The 24,014-nt window shown below is 34.7% G+C and overlaps 1 protein-coding gene and 1 long non-coding RNA gene across 7 annotated transcripts; one reads left to right on the top strand and one right to left on the bottom strand.

Annotated features, from left to right (window-relative positions):
* Positions 1 to 97: 97 nt before the first annotated feature.
* LOC144333596 (uncharacterized) lies at positions 98 to 10,162 on the bottom strand. The gene is made up of 2 exons (XR_013402437.1): positions 10,036 to 10,162; positions 98 to 149 (listed from the first exon to the last, which is right to left on the bottom strand). It is a non-coding gene; the product is annotated as an uncharacterized LOC144333596 (long non-coding RNA).
* ETAA1 (ETAA1 activator of ATR kinase) lies at positions 9,433 to 23,260 on the top strand. Of its 6 annotated transcripts, none has more exons than XM_015112590.3 (6): positions 9,433 to 9,787; positions 11,602 to 11,726; positions 11,984 to 12,060; positions 15,245 to 15,357; positions 15,611 to 17,637; positions 22,234 to 23,260. In XM_015112590.3, the coding sequence occupies exons 2-6, from the start codon at positions 11,630 to 11,632 to the stop codon at positions 22,359 to 22,361; spliced, it is 2,442 nt and encodes an 813-aa protein (XP_014968076.3). In that variant the 5' UTR covers positions 9,433 to 9,787; positions 11,602 to 11,629; the 3' UTR covers positions 22,362 to 23,260. The 6 variants fall into 6 exon arrangements, with proteins under 6 accessions (XP_014968076.3, XP_077814773.1, XP_001093331.3 ...); XM_077958647.1 differs by having other exon boundaries at positions 12,789 to 15,357; XM_001093331.5 differs by having other exon boundaries at positions 11,598 to 11,726.
* The last annotated feature ends 754 nt before the right edge of the window (positions 23,261 to 24,014 follow it).

The following is a 24,014-nucleotide window of genomic DNA, read 5'->3' as shown; positions in this document are numbered from 1 at the left end:
GTTGATGTACTCATACTGAGTCCTTATTTCCTTCTTTCTTTCTTCCTTCCCTTCCTTCCTTCTTTCTTTTCTTCTTTCTTTCTTTTCTCTCTTTCTCTTTCTTCTTTTTTGAGTCAGGGTCTTTCTTGCTCTCTTGCCCAGGCTGTAGGCTACAGCATAATGGCATAATTAGAGTTCACTGCAACCTTAAACTCCTGGGCTCAAGGGATCCTCCCGCCTTAGCCTCCTGAGTAGGTAGGACTACAGGTATGCACTATCATATCCAGCTTTTTTTTTTACTTTTTTTGGTAGAAACAGCATCTCACTGTGTTGCCCAGGCTGGTCTCCAACTTCTGGTCTCAAGCAATCTTCCTGCCTCAACATCCCAAAGTGCTGGGATTACAGGCTACAAACATGATTTTAATGAAAAATCAAGAATTGGTTATACTCTAAACCTTTTGCCAAGAGCACAGTTTACTTTTATGTCTTGGCATTCATAAGAAAATAAAAACTATATATGAAGTTATCTACAATCTTCCACTTTTATTAACAGCTTCTTTCTAAAGCATGTAAATATTTATTTTTATTAATATTAGGATAATTTTTTATAGTTCTTCCTAAACCTGACCTCAAAATGTTTTGGAACATAAGGCAGAAAGGAATAGAATAGGGCTTTAACAAACAATGGAATAATGAGCATTGATTGCAAACCTCTGTAACAGAGACTTACATAATCTTGTAAATAAGATTTGCATACCTCCAGTAATTATTAAGAAATGTAAGATTATATAATCAACTGCTAAATTATATAGAGCAGACTGAAGGTAAGATAAAAGTTCAGTGAAAAGAGGCATTAAACATTGCAGGCTAAAATTATTAGAGACAGTCTCTGCAGATGGTCACCTGTGGAACTTTCTTGTGATTGTGAATGGCCTAGGATCTTGTTACCATGCAGATCCTGCTTCAGCAGGTCTGGGGCCCAAGTTCTACATTTCCAATGAGCTCCCAGGTGATATCCATGTTGCTCTTCCATATATTACAACACTTTGAATAGCAACAATTATTCAAAGACAGGGAGGATTTGGAAATGTGAAGAGTAGCAAGTAAAGGAACCTTCCTCTTGATGAATTAGAAGCCACAACAGGCTTATAAAAATAGTTTAGCAGAATAAATGTTCCTGTGTTTTTCATACATTTTTTGCCAATGGAATAACCCCCAGGCCCAGTGTTCCCTCACACTGTCATTTACATCATTAATACCAGACCAAAGCCAAAGAGTCTGTTATACTCATGTGAAATGAACCAACCATTTTTTCCAGTAGTCTGCAAGATAGGAAAAGCCTTCTTGAAATGAAAATTTTCTTAGGCTTGGAACAAATGAGCAGTGTTAGTTTTGTTTACGGGTTTTGCAATTTAACTAATTTCTTCCCCATCTATTATTTTATATCCTAATTGCTCAAAAATGTTATTTTAAACTTTAATATGTTTTAAATGCTGTAATTTCCTTTTGAAACAATCAAAAGCCATTTTCAGCTTGGGCCAGAATATTCTGCGTAAATAACTATTCACCAAAAAACTATTTGCATCTAGGACATTCCCAGCATTCCTAGGCCTGCACTTGGCTAGGGTAACCCAAATACTATTAAGAATTGTAAAAGTTTTGAAATTTTACTTTTATTGCAAGATAAAGAAATTTGTAATAGTCTCAGATACAGTTTAGGAGTGTTTTATGTTAAAATTATGGTGACAGAGTGAATGATCTGGATCCTGCTGCTTGAAGAAGAGTGAAGGACAAGCTTTAAAATCAGGCCATCTTTCTGGGATTCATAAAAGCAAAAACACATAGATGAGGACTAAATTCCATTATGGCCAGTGGAAAGAAAGTTATTAACCCTGAATAAGACATTTTGGGACTGCTGAGGGTTTTTTTTAATATTCTTAAGGTTTCACTTAAAGCAGTAGAGGAAAATGTCTTTTCAAATTACCTCTATGACACCCACAGCCATTATTCCTGAGTAGATATAGGCCAGATGGGGGTTGGTATCTGAAATGATCAGTGGGGTTGGATTCAATAGTGCTACTAAGTGGTGCTTGCAGAAAGCAGTGTGCAATAGTATGCCCCACATCAGAACTGGGTAACCTGCTTCCCTTCATCCTCCTACTGACATTCACAGACTGAACTCCCAAGGGTGACTTACTTAGAAAGGGGCCCTTTCTGTAGTAGAGCTGCTTTTCCCAGCACCCTCCAGTTTCTCAGCCCTTGTAAACTGCCCCAGGCTTTCTTTTTCTTTAACATTTACTGCTTGGCTTCATTTCTAAGCCTATAACCTAGAGTATAGGTCTCTCTAGGTCCAGGTCTGAGCTCAACCACTGAATTGAGAGGTTTAAAATTGATGAAAGCCTGGAAAAAACAGGTAAGATGAGGAAATGTCAAAGAAACTGAAGTTACATAAACTGGAGAAAGGAGAATGAGCAGTAACAGAATCAGTAGTGTGCTGTAGCCAGTTCATACTAGCTTGTAAGAGCTGATTATTAAATTTCGAGTAATTTTGCGAGCTTCTTGTCTAACACAGCCATGAATCAAAAGTAAATTATGTCAACTTACCTATTACAAACAAAAGTAATCTAAAGGAGCACAAGGAAACTTTTGGGAGTGATGAATAGGTTCATTATCTTGATTGTAGTGAAGATTCCAGGGAGGGTATTTGGTACTGTAGAACGATTGCCAAAAAACATTGCAACTTTATTTATCCCATTATGAGCTTTAGTACAATTTCTCTTAAGTTTATCCTTAGTAATTAAATCCTTATGTCTCACCTAGTGTCTATTCTTAAACCTATTATTTGCATGCTTCATATATAATATTTTATGCATATTTTTCTGGTTTTAAAAGCAATACATCTTCATTGTAGGTAATTTGGAATAAAAAAAAAAAAAAACAAAGAAAACAAGCATTAGTTAAATCTCACAACCCAGAGATAACATATAGTCAATATTTGGAATATCTCATTTGAAATGTGTGGGGGTATTTGTACATACTCATGTGCATATGAATAGTAGATACGACATGCATAACTTGCTTTTCTTCCATACCATGGTATAAGTATTTTATTTTGTTATACAAATCTTTTACTTTTTTATATTAGCTGTTAATAGATTAAAAATAAGAATGTTACTTTTTTAAAGCTGGCCAGTTTTTCCAGCCCCATATATGCACAAAAATACATTTTTTATTTGGTTTTTAGGAAGACTTAAAAGACAGCGACTTAAACTAGAGGTTCTCAGGCATTAAAATGAGTCAAAATCACCTGGAGGGCTTATAAAAACTCAGATTTCTAAACCTACACTGAGTTTCTTATCCAGTATGGGGCTCAAGAATATGGATTTCTAACAAGTTCCCAGGTGATACTGATGCTACTAGTTTGAGAATTATTGGTTTAAACAAGTAAGGGATTGATGAATATCAAAGGGTGAAGGATTGATGGCATAGAGTTAGGCCACCCAGGCCAAGTACTATGGTTGCATGATACCTTGGGAACCTTGACTCCTTGAATTCTTCTGCTCTACTGTCCTTAGAGTGTGGCTTTACGCCTCATAGTCCCATCATGACCTCTGCAGTTCCTTGTTTCCATCAGGAAGAAAGATTTTTTCCAAAAGCTCCACCTAGCGACTTCTGCTTATGGGTTTTAGTTAAAACTTTGTAAAGTGGACCCCTTTACTTGTAAGAAAGGCTTAGAACTGTAGTTAATTCATGGTCAGTTGGCTGATTTTAAAGCTAGCTATATTCCACCCTGAGAAAAATTAGATATGACAGACATCCTTATCTACTTCATAATTTTAATGAGGGATTTTATATTTCATAGGTCAATTTTTTTTTTTTTCTGGGAAGTAGGATGCAAATAACTTTTTAAAAAAGGAACAACCTGAGCTGGAAGGGGATTTATAGAAAGTGTTAGAAATTTGGAATCTCTACTTTGGAGAAAAGAAGCATGAGCTGGTCAGTGACATTGTCATGTGCCATTGAAAGCTCAGCTGATGACTATAGGTTCATGCTAGTGCAGTAAAGACTCTTTCCAATATAACAGCTCAGCAGCTGAGAAAATAAATAGCATGATTGAGCCAAAGCTGGAGCCTAGTAAGAAAAGTGTATTGCTAGCTTCAGAGGGTAAGAAAATTGAAGAAACTGATAAAGCAAAGGTTGAAATGTCATCCCCAAGAGTATCGGGCTACAGAGAAATAAAAACACATTCCTTATTTCTCTAACTCTTAGGTCTTTATGCAATAATTGAACCAAAAAACTTAAGAAAAAGTGATTTCAGATGACAGCTAGTCTCCAGTATAATTTGTCTCAGGTGCAAAGGAGTCACCAAAATATTTTAACTACCAGTTCCATCTTTAAATGAGATTTTGTTTCATTCTATTTTGAACTTTTAAAAATAATATTCCTTTAATTGAGAAACAATAAGACTACAACCCTTGACCCAATACTGGTGTTTGTTCTGTTTTAGTTCCGGTTTCTTTTTAGATGTAAGAAAGAGACCAACTGGCATTAGCTAGCCCCTGCCTAACAAAGGAAGTTTACTGTAAAGGCTCACATTGAAAGAAAAAAGGACTGGTATCACAGTAAAATCTGGTTTTATGGACATTGAAGCTGAATGGTGGTTGGGTTTCAAGTTATCCAGAGTCAATAGATGTTGATTCCATTGGTCCCCAGTCTGCATAATTCTGCTACTTCCTTCAGTTTCACTTTGAGCAAGCTTCTTCGTAGTTTCTGCCTGCCATGGTTTTGCACAGGGTCCTCTAGCAAATTCTTAGTTCAAATCTCCAAGAAAGAATATGATTGTCTCAATGCCTCTTTTTGTGTCAGTCAGAGGTGGAGAAGCAGGCTATGGACTAGTTCCTAAAATCAGGTGCCCATGTCTAGTCCAGTCATTTTTACCTGATTGGGCCTGTCTGGCCAGACATGGTCATCAAGGCAGCAGAGGCTCCTGATGGAGCAGTTAGGCATGATAGGTGGTTCTAGCTAATACAATTGCAGGTAGGTCACTAATAAGGAAAAATGGGCCCAGCACTTACCTAGGTACATTTTGGGGTGGAAACATTGTAACAAAACTGTTAAAAACAAAAAAACAAAAACCTCTAATCATTTTGTTGCTTGTTCAGATTCTGCCAAATGCACCCTCATAGATTTGGAGCTGGAGCTCTGTATATAAAATAGAAACATAATTCACATAATTATGGATTTTTTTTTCTTGAAAGGAAGACTGCTCATAGTTAGCCATTGATCCAGTAGTATTGACCCATCATTGTAATGTGAGGAGGCAATCACTGGCAGAGAAGCTCCTTAGTAACTCAGACCTTCAGTGTCGCAATTTTTGCCTTAATAATTATTGTCAAGTTTATAAATAATCCCTATAAGTGAAACAAGCAAAAGTTTTACTTTGGTTTATTAAAGTCTTTAGTTGCGGTAAACCTTATTTATGTGTATAAATTATTCAAATGCCTGGAAATGCTGAGTTATGAATCATATTGCATTCAAATGTCTGTAAGACTTTTGTTTCATATTAAAAGCATTTTATTAAGGAATTAATTGTGCTATACTTATTTCAGGAGTTATATTCAAGAAGTAAATTTAATTTGAAGTACATTTAGAAATGTAACAGATTATGTAAAGTAAGTAATTTTCAAGTTAAAATTTACTATAATTTCCTACCACATAATGATTACAGGTTATAGCCATCCTAGGTGTGTTAAGATACCACGTCTGTCCTTTAGGCTCAAGTTGTTCATTTCAACCATGGTTACTTGGGCACTATAGAATTTGGAGTTATGGTAAAGTATGCACTGTTATTTTATTTGCAGCATTAATATGTTTTAAAGGATTACTACATGGTTATTTCTCCTATAAACGTCACTAAATTTTTTAAACTTCCTTAATTACTTTCTAAATGTGAGTTGGATATTTATTTGGGTAAATTAAGTTCTTTTTAAATTTTTTTTAATGCTTCTAGGATTTTTGGTCACTTGAGACGTAGGAGAGATCCCTGAGAGAAATAATAATATTCCTACTAATTTATACAAGTGAAGGTTCAAGTAATTAATTTGAATTTTAAAAGATGTAACATCACTTGTATTTCAAACAGTCTTACCTGCTTATAAATAAATAAAACTAAACAATGGTTTAAATACACGTAAGTAAAAAACAATTATGGAAATAAAAAGTATTAGTAGAAGGTCAAACACTGAGGAAAAATAATGGAATTATCTATTCACAACGGTTTATATGGTTTATATAACTGCTAGACCTGAATCTCAAATTTAGTTCTAGGATTTCTGTCAGCCAAACTGAAGAGTAAAAACAGAATAGTTTACAAGATAGAAGAAATATATCAGCTCCTCAGTAGAAACTAAGATCTTTGCCTTACATTAACATTTTTAAACATTTTAATTGATAAATATAACATGTGTGTAGAAAGTGAACAAAATGTACAGCTCGGTAGAGTATCACAAAACAAATACTTTTGTAATTAACAACTAGAACATGAAAATAAAGCCAATAAATACATGAAATTCTCTCCTCCCTCTGTCCACTTCTAATCACTGTCCCTTCCCCCTCCCAAAGGTAACTATTATCCTGACTTTTGTGGTAATCATTCCTAGATTTTTCTTTATCGTTTTAACACTAAAGCTTACATCTCTATACAATATAGTAGAATTTTGCCTGAGGGAATTTATATGGGATTATTTAATACTATGGAGGAAGGTTGGGAGGTCTAGCCTTTTTTGCTCAACTTTGTGAGATTTATCCATGTTGTTGCACAGAGTTGTAGTTTTCATTTTCATTGCTATTTTGTTGTGTGAATATAGTTCAATATATTTATCATTCTACTATCAAAAAGCATTTGGTCCGCTTACAGTATGAAGTAATTTTGAATTGAATTTTACTGCTAAAAGCATTTTTTATTTTTTTATTTTTTATTTTTCTTTTCTTTTCTTTTTTCTTTTTTTTTTTTCTGTTGCCCAGGCTGGAATGCAGTGGCACAGTCATGACTCACAGCAGCTCAACTCCTGGGCTCAAGTGATTCTCCTTCCTAGCAGCTAGGACTACAGCCATGCACCAAAATGCCCAGCTAATTTTTTCTATTTTTTGTAGAGATGGGTTTTCGCCATGTTGCCCAGGCTGGTCTCAAACTCGTGGGCTCAAGCAATCCACCTGCCTCGGCTTCTCAAAGTGCTGGGATTACAGGCATAAGCCACTGCATCCCACCAAAGCATTTTTATAAACTGCATCTTGATGAACAAGTCCACGCATTTAAACAGAGAATATTCCTCAGAGTGGGACTGCTAGATCAAAAACTGTTTTTGAAAGTGGTTGTGCCAAATTATACTCTCACCAGCAGTACATGACAGCTTTCATTGGTGTACTTACCTATATTGTCAGTCTTTTTAACTTTAGCCATTCTGATATGGTTTTCATTTGTATTTTCTTGATTACAAATGAATCTGATTTTTCCATAAGTTTGTTGATAATATTTTATCTTGTGAAGATCCTGCTCAAGTGTCTTATCCACTTTGGGTTTTGATGGTCAATCATTTCCTTAGTGATTTGTATCAGTTCTTCATATAACCTATATACGGGCTCTTAAATGTATCTTATAAATATTTTCTCCCAATTTGTGCCTTGCCCTGCATTCTCTTTAATGTTGTTTTTCAATGGACAGAAGTTCTCAAATTATTAATTTTATGTAGTCACATTTGTAATTATGCCTGGTGATCTTTGTTTTATTTCAAATACATTCTCTGTCATGAAAACAATTCATACCTCCTAAAACATTATTTTATCTTTTCCAATTAAATTTATAATGAATATATATGCACCTGATTTGGGGATAAAGTTTTAGGTAAAAGTCATGTTTCTTTCTTTTTCTACGTGATTATCAAATAGACCGAGCACTATTTAATTTCAAAAGTCCTTTTACCATTGTTCAGGAGGGTCACCTTTGTCTTAAATCGTGTCCATTTATATGGAATTCTGTTCCTGTGCTATCCCGTTTCTTTCATCTTTGTCCTGTCACCATCGTAACAGTCTTAATTACCATAACTTCACATAAGTCTTGATACCTGGTAGGTATCCACCCTCATTATTCGAGAGATCTTCAAGAGTTTATTGATATTTTTGGTCCTTTGCATTTTCATATAAATTTTAGAAAAAACTTGTCATGTTACACACACACACACACACACACACACACACTGGGCCTTCGTATGTATTTATGTTGAATCTATAGGTCAGTTTGGAAATAGCTGACATTGTAACATATTGAGTCTCACAACCTATGAGTATAGTATAACCATTTATTTAGGTCTTCATTTTCTTTCAAAAAAAAATTTTCTTTTTTTGAGACAGAGTCTTGCTCTATTGCCCAGGCTGGAGTGCAGTGGCATAATGTCGGCTCACTGCAACCTCCACCTCCCACGTTCAAGCAATTCTCTGCCTCAGCTCCCGAGTAACTGGGATTACAGGCACCCGCCACAACGCCTGGCTAATTTTTGTATTTGTTTTATTTATTTATTTATTTATTTATTTATTTATTTATTTATATAAACGAAGTCTCCCTCTGTTGCCTAGGCTGGAGTGCAGTTGCGCCATCTCGGCTCACTGCAAGTGCGGTGGCGCAATCTCAGTTCACTGCAACTTCCGCCTCCCGGGTTCAAGCAATTCTCCTGCCTCGGCCTCCCCAGTAGCTGGGACCACAGACACATGCCACCAGGCCCAGCTAAATTTTTTGTATTTTTAGTGGAGACGGGGTTTCACCATGCTGGCCAGGCTGGTCTTGAACTCCTAACCTCGTGATCTGTCTGCCTTGGCCTCCCAAAGTGCTGGGATTACAGGCGTGAGCTATTGCGCCTGATCTCAAAAATGTTTTATAGTTCTCACTGTAGGAAGGACAATCTTTAACTTATTCCTAGTTACTTGCTATCTCATGTACTATTATAAATAGTATCTCTTTAAAACTTGAATTTTATATTTGTTGCCAATCTAGTGAAACACATTGACCTTTGAATATTGACTTTGTATCCAGCAACTCTTAATTTAGTAATTTTTTCTACTTTCTTTTGGATTTTTCTATGCACATACCATCTATGAAAAATTAGCTATATTTCCTTTTCTTGACAAATTCGAAGACCCTCAATAATCTGAATCTGACTAACGTGCAATTTTCATTATACATTCAATAAAAAGCTGCTAGTGTATTCAATCTCCTTTCCATCTCACAAGCTCCCACTCTCAGTTTACGCTGACCTGACTACTACCCCTGCTATCCCCACCAGTCTAGAGGAATTTGAGCCCAGACGCTCCTCCAGAGCAGCCTCGGTCCCGGCTGCGGAAGTGCGCACGCCCTCGGCACCTTAACAGCTCCCCCCGTCTCCGGGACCCAGCCAATCAGCGGCCGCCTCTTGCGCGCCCCACCGGTCAAAATGGCGGCTGCCGTTGTTGCGGAGTCCGGTTTGTAGTGCTGTTGCCCTACTCATCCCTTTCCAAAATGTGAAAGAAGAAACGGCTGGTGGAGGCGGGCCATAGGCAATGAGTCGGCGACGGAAACATGATGACAGCCCTAGCCCGAAGAAAACGCCGCACAAAACCGTGGCGGCTGAGGAATGCGGCTCGGTGGTCGAGCCAGGGAGGAGGCGGCTGAGGTCGGCCCGCGGTTCGTGGCCCTGCGGGGCTAGAGAGGGGCCTCCCGGGCCAGTGCGGCAGCGAGAGCAGCCTCCAACAGCCGCCTTGTGCAGTAAAAGTAACCCCGAGGGTGAGACGTCGGCAGCGCGGCCTGCCTTGGCTTCGGCGCCGCATCCCCACAGCCCGGCTTACAACAGGGAAATCTGGGGTGGGGGTGGAGTCTGGAGTGTGTATTGTGTCTCTGGGATTCACCCCTCGAGAGTCCAAAAATACTCCCATACCACTCCCCGATGGGCTTCTGTCCCCGAGCTTGAGCACTACCCCGTTAGGTTTGACCATCCACTTGCCTCCGCCACAGGAATAGGTTATGTGGTTTACCTGTCTGCGGGAGGGCGGCTGCTTTCCAGGCTGCTCCTCGGGTCAGCAGCGGTGGCGGAGCGAGGAGGAAGAGCTGATAGGCCCGCTAACCTCAGTTTATGTTCGGAGAAATTATTTCTGGTTAAACCTTGTTTCCCCCACGCCCCCCCGCGACCTGCTTTAGAGAAGAGTTCATATGAAAAGTTAAAGTTTGTTTCAAAGCCTGGGCGATGTCTCACCTCATTATGAATAAACCGGAAGTTGCTGTCTGTAACATCCCTCCAAATAAGATACTAAGGATCCCTTTCGTCACTATTAGTTTTGGGTGCACTTTTTGAAAGACTTCTAGTAAATCTTAGTTGGAATTGAAACTCATACAAAAGCCTTTATTCTGGAGCATATTCTTGAAACAGTGCTTTTTTTAACCTTACATGTCTTTTTTTGTTTTTTGGTTTTTTTTGAGAAGGAATCTTGCTCTGTCGCCCAGGCTGGAGTGCAGTGGCACAATCTCGGCTCACTGCAACCTCCGCCTTCGTGGTTCAAGTGATTCTCCTGCCTCAGCCTCCCGAGTAGCTGGGACTGCAGGCGCCCGCCACCTCGCCCGGCTAGTTTTTTGTATTTTTTAGTAGAGACGGGGTTTCACCGTGTTAGCCAGGATAGTCTGGATCTCCTGGCCTTGTGATCCGCCCGTCTTGGCCTCCCAAAGTTCTGGGATTACAAGCGTGAGCCACTGCGCCCGGCCACCTTACATGTCTTTAATACTCCCATAAAGCAATTCCGGAATGAACAAAAATCTTTATAAAAATTTGAAAGTTGGCCAGGTGCAGTGGCTCAAGCCTGTAATCCCAGCACTTTGGGAGGCCGAGGCGGGCGGATCACAAGGTCAGGAGATCGAGACCATCCTGACTAACATGGTGAAACCCCGTCTCTACTAAAAAATACAAAAAACTAGCCGGGCGAGGTGGAGGGTGCCTGTAGTCCCAGCTACTCGGGAGGCTGAGGCAGGAGAATGGCGTGAACCCGGGAGGCGGAGCTTGCAGTGAGCAGAGATGGTGCCACTGCACTCCAGCCTGGGCAACAGAGCGAGACTCTGTCTCAAAAAAAAAAAAAATTGGAAGTTATTCTAGACAAAAATTCCCAAGCATTGGATCACTTACGCTTTTTAAAGAATTGCAATTAATGTAGATTAGAGCTGGTGAAAAGGGGCTAAACATATTTAGGTTTCTGTTGGGTGACTTTGGATTTTTGAATGTACCTATAAATTACAGATAGTTCCTCAAAGCCTCCAGGTCTCAGTGATAATAAATAGAATGACTTAGGTTATACAGTATTGTATTATGCATTCATAGAGCTTCTGGATTATCTAAAAGTGCTTGCTATTTACAATGTCAAGTTTGCGAAGTGCTGCATGGATTTTTATATGAAACCAGCATTTCAGTTATGGTTCAGGTAATTATCTCTGGGAAAAAAAATTATATTGGACTATGAAACTTAGTCTAAGCTGTTATTTGACCCTGGGTTCTTATGAAGTAAGGTACTGCTTTAAAATGCCACAATTGTTATTTTACTCATATTTTATATAGACAGGTATGAAACACCAAAGAGAGTGCTGAAAATGGACTTACTGTCATCTTCCTTCAGTTCTCCTAATGATCCAGATGGACAGAATGATATCTTTTGGGATCAGAATTCTCCATTGACAAAGCAGTTAGGTAATTCATTATTAACATTATTTATGTGAGTAAATGTTTGATAAATTATTCAGATTTAACTAGAATTCTAGTCAGATAATAGCATCAGGAACCTCTGAGAATCTACATGCTTTTATCTGCATAAGTATGTGATGTAAACACACAATGCTCTAAGCTGCACTAATTAAAATTATTTTCTAAGAAGTGACAGCTATTTTTTAAAATTGAGGGTTTTTTGTTTAAAATTTATAGAAATGTCTTGGTTTCTTTTTATTCAGGTAAAGGAAGAAAAAAACAGATTTATACCACAGATAGTGATGAGATTTCACATATTGTTAATCGTATTGCTCCTCAGGTAAATATCACTAGTTTTATAGTTTGTTTTAAAACAGTGAAGAATGTGCCACTAAGTTTTTGTAGTTTCTTTAAATGAAAAGTATTGTCTTTTATAATTCTTTTTTCTAAAAATAAGGCAGCAAAGATTACTATTTTGCCTTTTCTACTTTTGAAATGCATATTTTGAAAAAAGGAACGTAATATAAAATATTATAAGATATTTTCTTAAGTATATATCTTGTTTTAATTTTTTAGAGTAATTTTTGACTAGGGCATTGTGTTTATCTGTAATGTTGTGCTTAACAACATACAGCATTCATTTTTCAAGTTGCTAAAATAATAGAATAAGGCAGTCAAAAAAATTTAAACTTTTAAGATTGTTTTGTGATTGATATTTACTGTCTATAACGTTTCCCCATTGAAACTATTCTTCTTAATACTCATTGACTTATAAGATTATCAAGAAACACTTACAAAAGCGGAGAGCACTGAATTCAAATTTAGTCTTCTCCTTCAGCCTCCTGTGCTGTGTGACCCAGTGCAAGTTATTTAAACTCTCACCACCTCAGTTCATTCAGCCGTGAACTAGAATTATTGTGTTCCTCTTGCTGTCTTCATTGGACCATTATGAGGATTAAACTAGATAAAAATTCTTTGTAAACTATAGAGTGCTATAATTGTAAGGTAATGTTAAAGTTGTTACCGTAATAGAACCATCTCCAAAGGTTTTTTTTTTTTCTTGGCCAGGCATGGTGACTCACTCCTATGATCTCAGCATTTTGGGAGGAAGGCTGAGGCCAGGAGAAAGGGGAAGATTGCTTGAGGCCAGGAGTTTAAGACCCCATCTCTGAAAAAAAAATTTTGAGTGTTTCATTTCTTTTTTTCATTTCTGTTCTTGTACTGTTGGAGTGAAATAGAAATAATGTTCAAGTCAATCATTTGACACAAAGCAGTCCAATAACTCTAATATTACAATTACTAAGAAGCAAAGGCTTAATACATAAAACTGTTCTGAACTTCTTTACTTTTTGTTCTCTTTTTCTTATTTAACAACATTTAAATCCAGAGAACGTTTTTGCTTAGTGTCTTCTCTAAAGGAAGTATGCCATTTTTCCTTAACATGCCCTTGAATAGTTACTATATGTTGACCATAAACAATAGATGGCACTGGCCCAAAACATGGTTTGAAGAATTACTGTCATTCAGGTGGAAGAGACAGGAAATGAAGTTTTTCTTAGCAGCTATAAAATATCCAAAATTACACCTAGCACAGTCAAAACAACTCTGTTGCTACTAGCTCTACATTCCATGTTTAGCATGTCATAGAAACTCATTTTACTTACAGTTCATTAGTTAAATAGCATTTATGCCATAATAATACTTACTCTATAAGTTAACAATAGATCTTCATTAATTGTGGGTTTCACATGAAAGAAGCATAATAAAATGTGTTTGGGCAGGCCAGTCTAAATAGTGATAAAAAGATAGTTGTGAATAAATTATTGGAGCCTTTACCTAACTGGGCTGGAAATAATAGCTCATATAAAGAAATGCCAACAGTATGCAAGTGGTAACTTGTATAAAAAGAAAAAAAATAGTGAAATTAGTAGCTTTAAAATGTTACCCTCTTAAACTGAGTACTTTTAAAGCATATAAATCTTTAGCAGTTTCAAGGTCTGCTTGAAAGCTTGTCATGTTCTCAGAATGACAAATATTTATATTGTTTATTTTTAGGTGAGTCATTCTCAAATCATTATTTAATTTTCTTTTAACGTTTTCAGAGATAGCATTTTTTTTTAAATATGAGGTTTTATTTTGATTGGACAGTCAGTTCACTTTCTGCAGGGATTTTTTTATACAGTGTTGTTTATTTGAAGATGGTATATATCTTCATTTATACAGCTTTGCACAGTATACCTTTTATAATGAAATGAAGTAATGCATTTAGATACCTTATACAGCACCTGGATTATGGTTGAAAATCAATAAATTATGTAATTATTCAGGAAGAAATATGTAATATGTACAAATAGTATACAAACATACATAGGAGCCATGTATATGTAAAGTTGGGTACATAAAGTCATAATTTAGTCCTCTGAAAATTGAATAAATTTAAAATTACTTTGGTAAATGGCAGAGTTCATAATTAAGACTATTATTTTCTTTAAATTCAAGATTGTTGAAATAAAAGGGAAAATATATATTGAGTCTGAAAGTGAAATTACTGATTTTCTTGAGTATTTGCAAAGCTAAAGGCAACTAGGTTCAAGTCGACACTAAGAAAACTTTTTTGATTCATTGAGGATTTGAAGTACCAAGTTGTAGGGATCTTTTCATCTAAATCTTCTAGTAAATAAATGTAAACTGACACTGTTATGCCCAGTATTGTGCTGAATGCTGAGTTATCCTAAGAAGAGTCCTTGCCTTTGAGTAGCCTATAATCTAGTAGTAATATTATTTTTTAACTTGTGTGATATTTATGTTCATTCTAGGTACTGTAAAATAGAGTGAAAATGGTTATTTGATTTGATTTGTTGGTTTGGTTTGCAATTAATGCCTAAAGCTCATTCTGTAATTTTTTTGTGTGATCAAGTGACTGAAAGGTACAGCAAAAATATCCAAGTGTAAAATGGCTTTTTTCTGTATATTATCTGGGTAAACTTTTCTGCTTTCTCTATTTTTTTATTCTTATTCCTATCTCATTCTTAGTTCTAACCTTGCTCTTACCTCTTAATTCAGTCCTGACCTCAATTCTGAGTGTTCTCAATTTAGGTCAACATGGATTGTCCAACTTTAGATAAAGGTTATAATAAGGATAAAGAAAATTTGGAGAAACAGATGATACAGAAAGTATAAGAATCTTAGGGCAATTAAAATGTCAATTTTCTTTTAATAAAAACGTGCTTATGTTATTAAATGTACATTTGATAAATTTAATTCTTAAAACAATTTTTTTTTAAATAAGCAATTTGTAATTCTGAATGTTTTCATTCTCTGAAAGAAGTGGATCAATTCTTGTAGCTTATTATTGCTATCTCCCAACTTCTTATTGTTTTTGAGTTTGTTTGGTAACTTACCTCACCAGAATTTAGGAAATTAATTCAAAGTAGTTTTTATTTTCTTTTTTATTTTGTTTTTCTGGAAGGGGGCGGGGTGCTACATTGGTACTTTATACCTCTTTTGTTCCCTATCTGCCAAAGGATGAAAAACCAACAACAAGTTCTATGCTGGACATGTGGATTGGTGAAACTGCTATTCCTTGTACTCCCAGTGTAGTGAAAGGAAAATCAAGAGCAAAAATCAGCTGCACAAAGTAAGTTAAGACTTTTCAGCTTTTCTGAAATTCAGTGAAGCAAATATTTTTTGATAATACTCCATTTTTGTTTTGTGAATATATCAAAATTTTTGTTAATAAAATTTCCACAGTTTTGATCTATCAAATTTTGGAGTTAAAATAATTGTAAGTGTTAAAATCTTAGAGCTTTAACATCAAAATATGTTAAATAACAGTTGGATATAATGTCTCAGAACATTTTTAATTATAATTTTTAAATCTTGTTTAATAGGTTAAAAACACAAAATCAAGAAGAAGAACTTATGAAACTGGCTAAACAATTTGATAAAAATATGGAAGAGCTAGATGTGATTCAAGAGCAAAACAAGAGGAATTATGATTTTACCCAGATGATTTCAGAAACAGAGATTTTAAGTAATCATAAAGATAATACACAGATGCAGTCATTACATAATATAGTTCCCGAAATAGATAATGCTACAAAAAAGAAGCCAATCAAAGGAAACACCAAGGTATCTGTGGCAAATAATCAAAATAGCAGTCAGAAGCCATTTGACCAAACTGCTGAAGCAGCCTTTAATGCTATTTTTGATGGTTCTACTCAGAAATGTAGCGGACAGTTAAGCCAAGAACTGCCAGAAGCTTTTTGGAGCACCAGTAATACTACCTTTGTAAAGACAAATGCTTTGAAAGAGGAGAAAATCATTACTAATGAAACTCTGGTCATTGAAAAACTGTCAAATAAAACCCCACGATCACTTTCTTCTCAAGTAGATACACCCATAATGACAAAATCATGTGTGACTTCCTGTACTAAGAAGCCAGAAACTTCTAAGAGGTACATTGATGCATTTACTACCAGTGATTTTGAGGATGATTGGGAAAATTTACTAGGTAATGAACCTTTTGCTATGCAAAATGTCGACATGCCTGAACTCTTCCCCTGTAAAACAGCCCAGGTTACTGGTCAAAAGGAAATTTGTACCTTTAATAGTAAAACTGTTAAAAATATGTCAAGAGCAAATACAAGTCCAGATGCCAGGTTAGGAGATTCAAAAGTATTACAAGATCTTTCTTCAAAGATATGTGACAGAGAATTAATAGGTGCAGAATATAGATTTTCACCAAATCCAAATAAATCAAACAAATTATCATCCACTAGAAATAAAATGAAATTTGAGAACTCTTCCAATAAAATCGTTATTCAAGACAAAATTCAAGATTGTATACTTACATCTAATCTGACAAAAATAAAGGAAGATACTCTTACTAAATCTACTGTATATGCTTCTGAAAAGAAGTCAGCTTTGAACACAAGATATTCTAATGAGCAGAAAAATAAGTGCATTTTAAATCAAGCTGTTAAAGCCCCTGTTAATACTGATCTTTTTGGCTCTGCAAATCTAGGCAATGAAACCAGTGTTAGTAACCCAAATCAGACTAGTGCATCAAAATTAGGTTCTTTCTTTGATGATTGGAATGATCCCTCATTTGCCAATGAGATTATTAAAGCGTGTCATCAATTAGATAATACCTGGGAAGCAGATGATGTAGATGATGATTTGTTGTACCAAGCATGTGATGATATTGAAAGACTAACTCAGCAACAAGATATTAGAAAGGACAGTAAGACATCAGAAAGTATATGTGAGATCAATAATAATTCCGAACATGGAGCCAAAAACATGTTTACTATATCTAAACAAGGAAGTAATTTAGTACAATCAAAGCATTTGAATCCAGACAGCATTTCAGTGCAGACATCTTTGACAAATAGCTCACGAACAGATAAGCCAATGAAAATGGAGAAAGGGGAAATGTATGGAAATTCTCCAAGATTTTTAGGTGCCACAGATTTGACTATGTATTCTAAGATCTCAAACTGTCAGATAAATAATCTGCATGTGCCTTATACTAACACTGATGTTCCAATACAAGTGAATAGTTCCAAATTGGTTCTTTCGGGAAGTTCAAGTGTAACTTCAGATAATATGAATACAGAAATTGCTACTTACAAGAAGAAACTGAGTACTAAGCAGCTATGCCATAAGAGTATAACAGATGAATCTCAGAGCAACCATAACAAAACAGTTGGATTTTCAAAGTTTACATTTACAAGGATGAAAAATTCTCAGATTCTTTCTCAGTTTAATCAAAATTATATAACTGGAAGTATGTCTGATACCAAAATTACACAGGGTGTGGAGAAAAAGAAAAGTGTCAACCCATTGCTAGAGGAAGCTGTTGGACAGCAATCTTTGGTGAAACTTTCTGAATCTTTGAAACAATCTTCAAAAGGTATGTATGAAATATGAAATAGTTTTCTTTGAAAAGTATCTTAAAAAGTAGTAAAATAATTATTTGTTGTTTTTGAGTGTGAGTAATAATATATAAGGTAAAACTATAACGTTTAACTAGAATTCTTAAAATGATAACTTGGAAATAATTATACTGCATTATACAGAGTAGTTGGTTTATTTTTCAAAAGATTACATTGAATTCTTTCCCAGCACTTAATACAATGACTGGCATATAGTAGGTACTCAGTAAATATTTTTTGAATGATTTATTGTTTCTTGGAAAATCATACCTTTAGATAAATGTATTACAGTGTTCATTTTAAGATTGTATTTACTAAATTGTTTTAAAACTTGAGTAATCTTCTAGGAAGCAGATGATGGAGCAGTGAGGTAAATAATATTTAGAAATTTAGAGCATTCTAATTAAACATGTTTACTAGTGTGATATTTGATATAAATGTGCTAGTGGTGATGGTTAAAATTGTGATTTACTTATTTGATAACAGCTATCATTTCTGATTCTTCCAGTTCCTCTTTTCTCTAATTCTCCATTCTATCAATAAGTTTCATTGTTTCTATCTCAAAAACCCTGTATCCCCAAACTATCCATTTTTCTTTCTACAACAAGTTAACATTTCTTGACGAGACTACTGCAATTCTTTTATCTATCTCCTCTCAATTCTCATCTCCAAATAGTGGAATAGCCTTTTAAAATTGGATGGGCAAAAATGACGTTTCTATGCTTAAAACAACCTTCAGTGGCTGCCCATCATATTTCAGATAAAATCCAAACTGTATACTGTGAGCAACAAAGCTGTGGATTATCTCTCTTTAACCTGTGTCTCCTCTTTTTTCCTTACCTACTAAGCTTCAGCTATACCAGCTGTCTTTTAGTTTCTCAAACAGTTTATGTTTCTTCCTTGTCCAGGAACGTAGACCGTGCTCTTCCCTTTGACTAAAACTACTTCTTTTCAACATGTGACCCCTCCTCCACTCTTGTTGGTGCTTTCTTATATCTCAATATATTACTGCTTTCTCACAGAGGCCTTCCTTGAAGAGTCTCTAAATCTCCTTGTTTATTTTTTATTTCTTAATTGCTTTTATCACAAGTTGCAATTAAATTTTTAGTGACTGTTCTCTGTCTTGTTGGCATTACTGCTACAACTTTCCTATTTAAGTGACTTTTTTTAAATTTACAACAGTAATATGCTAGTTATTTAAAAAGAAAAGTAAAACAGTATAGAATAATTTGAAGTAAAACGTTAAGTCTTATGTTTCTCCTTTCTCATAACCATCCCTTAGGGAAAACCACTATTAATATTTTGGTATACATTATGTAGCATTTTCTATGCATATAAAAAGGTATGTGTGTGTGTATATACATATATATGTGTATACATATATACCTGCAGATTTATTTAAATATTAATAAATCTGTATACCCACTATTTGGCAACTTGCTTTTGCCTTAATATAGCTGTCTTTTCCTTTTAGTACATTTAAATTTATTTTAGTCCTGTTAATGACTAAGTGATATATATAGTGGATGTATCATAATTTAACTGTTTCTCTGTGATGGAAGTTTGGGTTGGTTGCAGTCTTTTGCAATTACAAACAATACTCCAGTAAATATCCTTCTACATAAATTTCTGCATGCTTGTATAATTATATCTGTTAATTCCTAAAAAATTGCTACAAGAGAAAGTTCTAAAATTTGATGGATACCACCAAATTTCTGTCTGAAGCAGTTATACCAATTTATCTTATCAACACTGACAATAAATGATTCTCTACACCCAGGGTATCCAATCTTTTGGCTTCCCCAGGCCACATTGGAAGAATTATCTTGGACCACACATAAAATACACTGACACTCATAATAGCTGATGAACTAAAAAAAAAAAAAAAAAATCACAAAAAATCTCATAATATTTTAAGAAAGTTTATGAATTTGTGTTGGGCTGCATTCAAAGCCGTGTTGGGCTGCAGGTAGCCTGTGGGCTGCAGGTTGGATAGCTTTCTTTACATGATAGCCCAAACTAGATATTTTGAAATGTTAAAAATTGTTCTCAATCTATAGTAATTTTAAGTATTTAAATTTGTATTAAAGTGAGTATATTGTAACTAATTCAAGCATGTTCCCAACATGAATTTATTTACAGATAGAGTTGACCCTTGAACAATGGAGGGGTTACAGGCACTGATCTGATTTGTAGTCAGAAGTCTGTGTGTAACTTTTGATCCCCCAGAATCTTAACTGCTAATAGCCTGCTGTTGACCAGAAACCTTTCTGATAACAAGTAATTAATTAATGCATATTTTGTATGCTCTTATATGTATTATATACTGTATTCTTACCATAAGCTAGAGAAAGTGTTATTAAAATCATAAGGAAGAGAAAATAATATTTACTATTCATTAAGTGAAAGTGGATCATTATAAAGATCTTCATCTTCATAATCTTCATGTCTAGTAGGCCGAGAAGGAAGAAGAGTAAGAGTTGGTCTTGTTGTCTCAGGAGTGTCAGATGCAGAAAACAACCTACAAATGAGTGGACTTGCCAGTTCAAGCCCATGTTGTTCAAGGGTCAACTATAGTTATAATTCTATAAAGACTAAACCTCCTGGAGTATTTGAGTTTTCCCAAAACTCCTATCTACCAATCTGTCTGCATTTTTCATGGATAATCTGCCTTTTCGCTTATCTCATCAATATTTTCTTTAAGCTTATTGATAGTACTGAGTCTCTTAATTACTATTAACTTTGTTGATGTTTTCTATTGTTTCTACTTCCTTTTACTTTGTTATGTAGCAAGCTGCTCTCCAGGGAAGTATCTCTGAAACAAAACTCACTTAACTCCCTCATTGATTTCAGGCAGGAGTTGGCAAACTATGATCCCTCCAAATCCAGCCTGCAGCTTGTTTTATGTATAGCCAGCACACTAAAAATGATTTTTACATTTTAAATGGTTGGAAAAAAATCAAAAGGAGAATAATATTTCATGACGTTTGAAAATTATATGAAATCCAGATTTCATTGTCCATAAACAGGTTTTATTTGAACACAGCTCATCAGTTATTTATACATTTTCCATAACTATTTTTGCTACAATGGTACAGGTGAGCAGTTGCAACAAGGTACTCAAAGGTTAACATTCTTGCTTTCTGACTCTACAGGAGAAAAAAAAAAAAAATTACTGACCCTTGCACTGTAAGATCAAGGTTAAGAAGAGCAGCTTTTGCTTAGTACTTTACAATATTTTAAGACTTCATTGTGTATTTTTATTATAGACTGAGTTAAAGGAAGACTGATGAGAAAAATGGATGCGTCCCTAAATCAAATTTTCATGGTGTGACCTGATTATCATTTGAAATTATTTGCTATAATATTACCAAGCAAATTGTAAGAGCAACTTTAGGAAATTATATTTTCTGCTGTTGTAGATTATTAACCTGTTTTCACACAAATTCAGTGTAAAGTCTTTGTATGTGTAGTCTGAGTTTGTTGTGTTTCTCAGCTTTGATACTAAAGTATTAGATAATTAGTCATGCTAATTAGAAAGTATCTTCTGGTGTCTTTCTTTAGGGAAAAATAGCTACAGTCTGTTAGGTAAACAGCTTAGGAAATAAAAGCCATCAAAATCATCTGGGAAACTCCACTCAAAATATATATTTCTTAGGCTGAATACTCCCTCCCATTTTTGATTATACCAAGAAAGGAAAGGGAGGCAGATTATATGTTTTGGAAAATGCCTCTGTTAGTTAACAAGAGAAATGTCTCATAAATTGTGAATATTTTTCTAGATGTCAGAATAAATGATATTTCTCTTCTGTCAATATTACAGATTCTTCTTTCTTAAGCATATTTTACAACGTAGACAGTTTTAAGTTTACTTAAATATGTATTAGGGTGATAATCTTAAACTTAAAATATCATTTAATTGAGAAAGTGATTTCTAATACAAAGCTTCAACTTAATTGAGATTATTTTAAAGTTTCTCCAAAATGCATCCTCCAAATAAAAATATAATTTCTAACAGTGAATCACAGGAAACCAGTCTGACATGAGAGATTTCATTTAATCACTCTAAAATATATTTCCTCAGTGGATGAAATGAAAACTTTAAAGGGAAAAGTAGATGTGAATATTAATATAACATCTTATGTAAATATACACTATTTGAGATACTGATAGCTAATTTAATTCCTTATATTTTGACTATTTTTCTATTAAAGTGTATATAACATTTAAAATCCCAATGTATCCTTTTTAAAGATATATTTATTCATAGGTCATATAAATTAGATGTCATTGTCCACAAGAATTATTTGGTGGGTAGTCAGTTTTCTATCAAATTGGATTTTATCACACTGTGAAAAGAATGTATCAAATAGAGACAGATCCATCAGTGCTTGATTTTCTTTTGAACTGGGGCGTTATATCTGTATTATGTACTTGGAATTTTATATTTAGTAGTTTAGTTTAATAGCCAACTAATATGGCAAATCTAGGTGATTAAAAAAGCAAAAATTAAGGCACATGTTGAATGACTTTATAGGCTATAAAAGTAAACTCATCTTTTGTTGAATTTTTAGAGGAAGAAGAGAAAAATAGAAAGTGTTCTCCTGAAGAAATTCAGAGAAAAAGACAAGAAGCGCTGGTTCGGAGAATGGCTAAAGCACGAGCCTCATCTGTAAATGCAGCTCCCACTTCATTTCTTTAATGAAATATTGGAAGACTTCACAAAGACTGCTGATAACTATCTGTGATAGGACATGTTTTTTTCTTGATTTCTCTGTGAGAAATGTAATGCTGACTTTTATAAAGCCTGGACTTCTACTTTATTTAATAAATCAATGTTTGCAATGGTAAATGAAACATTTCCTTGGACATGTATTTCAAAGTCATTACATATAAGTTTTAGAAATTCAGGAAAGTTAGCAATTATGTACAGATATTATACAGAGGAAAGTAGTTATATTTTTAAATGCTATTATTGCAGAGGATCATCAAAAAAGAGGTAATCTATGTTATTTCCTATTCTAATGTGTTTTCCTAATACAAAACTTCAACTTTCTAAGTTAGTAGAGACGATTTTTGTTGTTTTACTTTCATTAACTGTTGCTTAAGGTTTTTATACACTTCCAGATTTTAATTAATACTTTCATATTTCTAGGAGCATGGTTGATATGAAATAAAGGACTTTATTTGTAAGGAAATTATTTTCAGTTCTTAGAAGTAGATTTGAATTTTAATAATTCTAAAATGTGACACATTTTGGAAACTTTCCACCATATTTAGGAAAACTCTGATTTTAGAAGTCTAGCATAGAAGAAAAGAAGTAGTGAATTGTCTACAAAAGTAATGTGGCATCATTAACATTTAGAACTGGCAGAAACTTCATATGTCGTCTGGTCCAGCTTCCTTATTGTGTCGGTGAGAAAACGTAATACTGTTTTCAAAGTCGTAGGTAAGTTAATGCTGTGCTACAATTAGAATGATTACTTTGGACACCTAAACAATTATACCATTTGCTTCAAAGTATTAGTACATAAAATAACTTGAGGGATTGTTATTTTCTAGTATAAAACAAAAGATGTAATTAAAATACAAAAGATGTAATAAGGACTGTTTGATAATCTCATTTTTCCTTATTTTGCTTTAAAGAATTAGCCTTTCCAGGATGTAAAAATGATAATCTTTTTTCTTTTCACTTTTTCTGTAACTGTGTAATTTTTCCCTCAATTAATTTACTTACTTTACTAATCTTTTCTTCTCTATTACTGTTTTGTTTTTTCTTTTTTTGCCGTTTTGCCTATTTGGAATTTGCTAAACCAATAATAGAAGTCCAACTAGAGGGCGTAACGCAGGGAGGATGCTTTATTCCTCTTAAATGGTTTTAGGAGATCTAGGGAAAGTTAGAGATACGAAACACCTGTCATGGTGTGGCATTTATCACTATTCAGGTGTCTCAAAGCAGTGATAATATGGTAGTTACTGCCCTATAATTATGCAGATACTCCTTAACTCACCGTGGAGTTACGTCCCAATAAACCCATCATGAGTTGAAAATACCTTAAGTTAAAAATGCATTTACTACACTTAATCTACCCAACAACATAGCTTAGCCCAGCCTACCTTAAACATGCTCAAATCACTTATATTAGCCTAGGGTTGGGCAAATCTGGCAACATGATGCACTGTAGAGTATCAGTTGAACTGATGCCCAGCATTGTGAGAATGTTGTACCACATATCTCTAGCATGGGAAAGAATCAAACTTTAAAGTATGATTTCTATTGAACACATATCACTTTTGCACCACCTTAGAGTTGAAAAATTTTAAGTCAACCATTTTAAGTTGGAGACTGTACATC

Source organism: Macaca mulatta, chromosome 13 (assembly GCF_049350105.2).
Source record: "Macaca mulatta isolate MMU2019108-1 chromosome 13, T2T-MMU8v2.0, whole genome shotgun sequence".
In the NCBI taxonomy this organism is placed as follows: Eukaryota; Metazoa; Chordata; class Mammalia; order Primates; family Cercopithecidae; genus Macaca; species Macaca mulatta.
The sequence above is the reverse complement of the archived record's forward strand: the minus strand, read 5'-3'. Positions and strand labels throughout refer to the sequence as shown.